This window comes from Myotis davidii, unplaced genomic scaffold, assembly GCF_000327345.1.
Source record: "Myotis davidii unplaced genomic scaffold, ASM32734v1 scaffold1286, whole genome shotgun sequence".
NCBI lineage: Eukaryota > Metazoa > Chordata > Mammalia > Chiroptera > Vespertilionidae > Myotis > Myotis davidii.
Genome location: NW_006296619.1, coordinates 100,812 through 103,384, shown reverse-complemented (window position 1 = coordinate 103,384; position 2,573 = coordinate 100,812). Strand labels below are relative to the sequence as shown.

Below are 2,573 nucleotides of genomic sequence, written 5' to 3'. Positions count from 1 at the left end.
AGCCCGGAGCCGGGAGGAGGCGGCGGGTGGGGCGCCGGGGTGGGGCTGGCCGCTTGGCCACGGGACAGGGAGTAGGGGACGGGGTGGGGGGCGATGGACTGTGAGGCCGCTGACTCCTGGGGGCCCCTCTGCGGGGTGGGTGCGGGTTGGGGTGAGGGCTGGGCCTCTGGGCATGCTTTCTGCCCAGATGCTAATGAGCAGGGGGCGGCGGGAGGGGATGTGGGAGTCCTAGCTGAGTGCCAGGGCGGGAGGCTCCTGTTGGAGTTGGGATATTTTGGGCATGAGCCTGGCTCAAGTTGTGACTGACTAGCCCATGTGACCTGGGATAGGTTGACAAAATACCCTGAAGCATTTGCTTTCCCTGGCAGTAAAGGGAAGCTAACCGAACACCGAGTCTGCCAGATTGCCCTGAGGATTGGTGAGAACCTGTATGCAGACCCCTCACCCCCTGCGACTGGGGCCGAGTTGCTGCTGTCATTATGTCCGTGGACAGTGTCCAGAATTTGGGCTCAGTTCCCGCTTCGCCACCTGCTGCCAGTGGTGGTGGAATGGCGAGGCCGTTTGCAGCTGTTTCCAACAGCTGGCCTGGCTCTCCAGTCCACAGAAGAGATTTTTGTCCACCTCTGCCTCTCCCCTCCCCCTCCCCCTCACCGAGCAGCCTCCGCCTTCTTTTACAGGATCTGGAGACATCCCCAACGGATGGTTTCTGCCCAAGCCTACACAGCCAGTTACCAGAGTGCTAGTGCACGGAAGGGCCTGCCAGGGGAATTTTCCAAGTGCTCCAGCCCCAGGCCTGGTGCTCCTGAGGTCAGCGGGGGAAGCCAGCAGTGCCAGTGGGATCTGAGGAGTGGCTGTAGCCCAGGCCATGCCAGGCCAGGGACTGCCCCTGCGTGTGGCCACCCTGCTGACGGGGCTGCTGGAATGCCTGGGCTTCGCGGGCGTCCTTTTTGGCTGGGCATCCCTGGTGTTTGTCTTCAAAAAAGAGCATTACTTTGAGGAGCTGTGTGAACACGATGCCAGGCTGATGGGCAATGCCACGGGCATGGAAGGTAAGGGAGCCATGACTTCTCTGGGAGGCTGGGTCTGGTTTCCAGGTGGTGGGAAGGGTAGGAAGGATTTCACTTCCTGGCCATCCTTTCTTTCTTTTTCTCTTTAATATATTTTTATTGATTTCAGAGGGGGGGGGGGGGAACAATAAAAAAGCAAAGAAGGGAGAGGGGGAGAGCGGGAGAGACATCAATGATGAGAGAGAATCATTCATCGGCTGCCTTCTGCACGCCCCTCCACCAGGGACTAAGCCCACAACCCAGGCATGTGCCTTGACCAGACTCAAACCTGGGACCCTTCAGTCCGCAGGCCGATGCTCTGTCCACTGAGCCAAACCGGCGAGGGCCCTGCCATCTTTCTGTGGAGAAAGGGAGGGATTGTCAGCCAGCCTTCCTCTGTGCCCCAACCTTAGTCTAAGGACCACCTGGGGAGGGACGTACCGGCGTCTGAGGGGGTAATTAGGGACCGTCACATTTCAGCTCACCTAGGGGAGAACTTTCCAGAGGCAAGCTGTCTGAGGTGGCAGGGGCTGCCCCAGACGAGAGCCAGGCTGGATGCCCACCTGGCAGGAAGTCCAGGGTGGAGGAGAGGTTGGCCCCTCCACCCCAGGCTCCCGAGCTCTTCCTGTCTCTCCTCCAGATTGCAAAGCCCAGGATGAGAAGTTCTTGCTCATCTTCACCGTGGCATCCTTCATGAACAACTTCATGACCTTCCCCGCCGGCTTCATCTTTGACCGTTTCAAGACCACCGTGGCCCGCCTCATAGCCATGTAAGTCCCGAAGGCCCAGCCTGGGCACAGGTGGGTAAGAGGAGTTCCTCTGGCAGCAGCCTCACTTGAGGGGAACCCAAGCCAGGCAGCTGGGCAGCCCTGCCAGGCCCTGTCCCAGAAGCTTTGCAGCGGGTGGACTAACCTTCCCACATCCCTACTTCCCTTTTCTCGCTTCCCCTTCGGCTCCACGTGAATGTGTGTTCAGCATGATGCTGAATTGAGCAGGAGCTCAGGCCTACTTCCTGGGGCCAGGGTTACCAAATGAGCAATACCTGGAATTGTCACTCGGCCTTATTCCTGGAGATCCTTGCCCACATCTCCTACGAGGCCTCACACCCAGGGGGCCCAGGCTTAGTCATCCTCCTCCTCCCTCCATCATCCTCCAAAAGGCTTAGCTGGTTATGTCTTATGGGGTCTCCAGTGGTGGAGCTTCCGTCTCTTCTGACCGAAAGCGAGCCTGTGGGGGTTTCCCATGCACATGAGTCAGGGAAGGTCAGGGGCTTTATCTTGTTCACACAGGTGCCCCTGGTGCTGGCATGTCCAGTGATAAGCAGCGGCTTACTGGGGGCTGATAGGACCCAAAGCAAGCACCTCCTGGCAGGTGTGTGAGAGATGAGTTGTCAGACAGAGGGACTGGAGGGCAGGCTGGGCCAGGAAATAACCCAGAGAGTCAAGTTAGTCCCTGCTCTTTAAGTGTTTGGGTGCAGAATGACTTTACCTCAGTTTCCTGGTCCTTGTCTCCCTTCTCTCCCCTTCC

The 2,573-nt window shown here is 58.7% G+C and overlaps 1 protein-coding gene across 2 annotated transcripts in view; it reads left to right on the top strand.

Annotated features, from left to right (window-relative positions):
* Positions 1 to 2,573, top strand: part of SLC43A3 (solute carrier family 43 member 3) — a 27,047-nt gene continuing 24,474 nt past the window's right edge. For both annotated transcript variants that reach the window (XM_015569342.1, XM_006772052.2), the window contains exons 1-3: positions 1 to 26; positions 678 to 1,049; positions 1,687 to 1,816. In XM_015569342.1, coding sequence (XP_015424828.1) covers positions 866 to 1,049; positions 1,687 to 1,816 — 314 coding nt within the window. In that variant the 5' untranslated portion in view covers positions 1 to 26; positions 678 to 865. The remainder of the gene's footprint in view (positions 27 to 677; positions 1,050 to 1,686; positions 1,817 to 2,573) is intronic.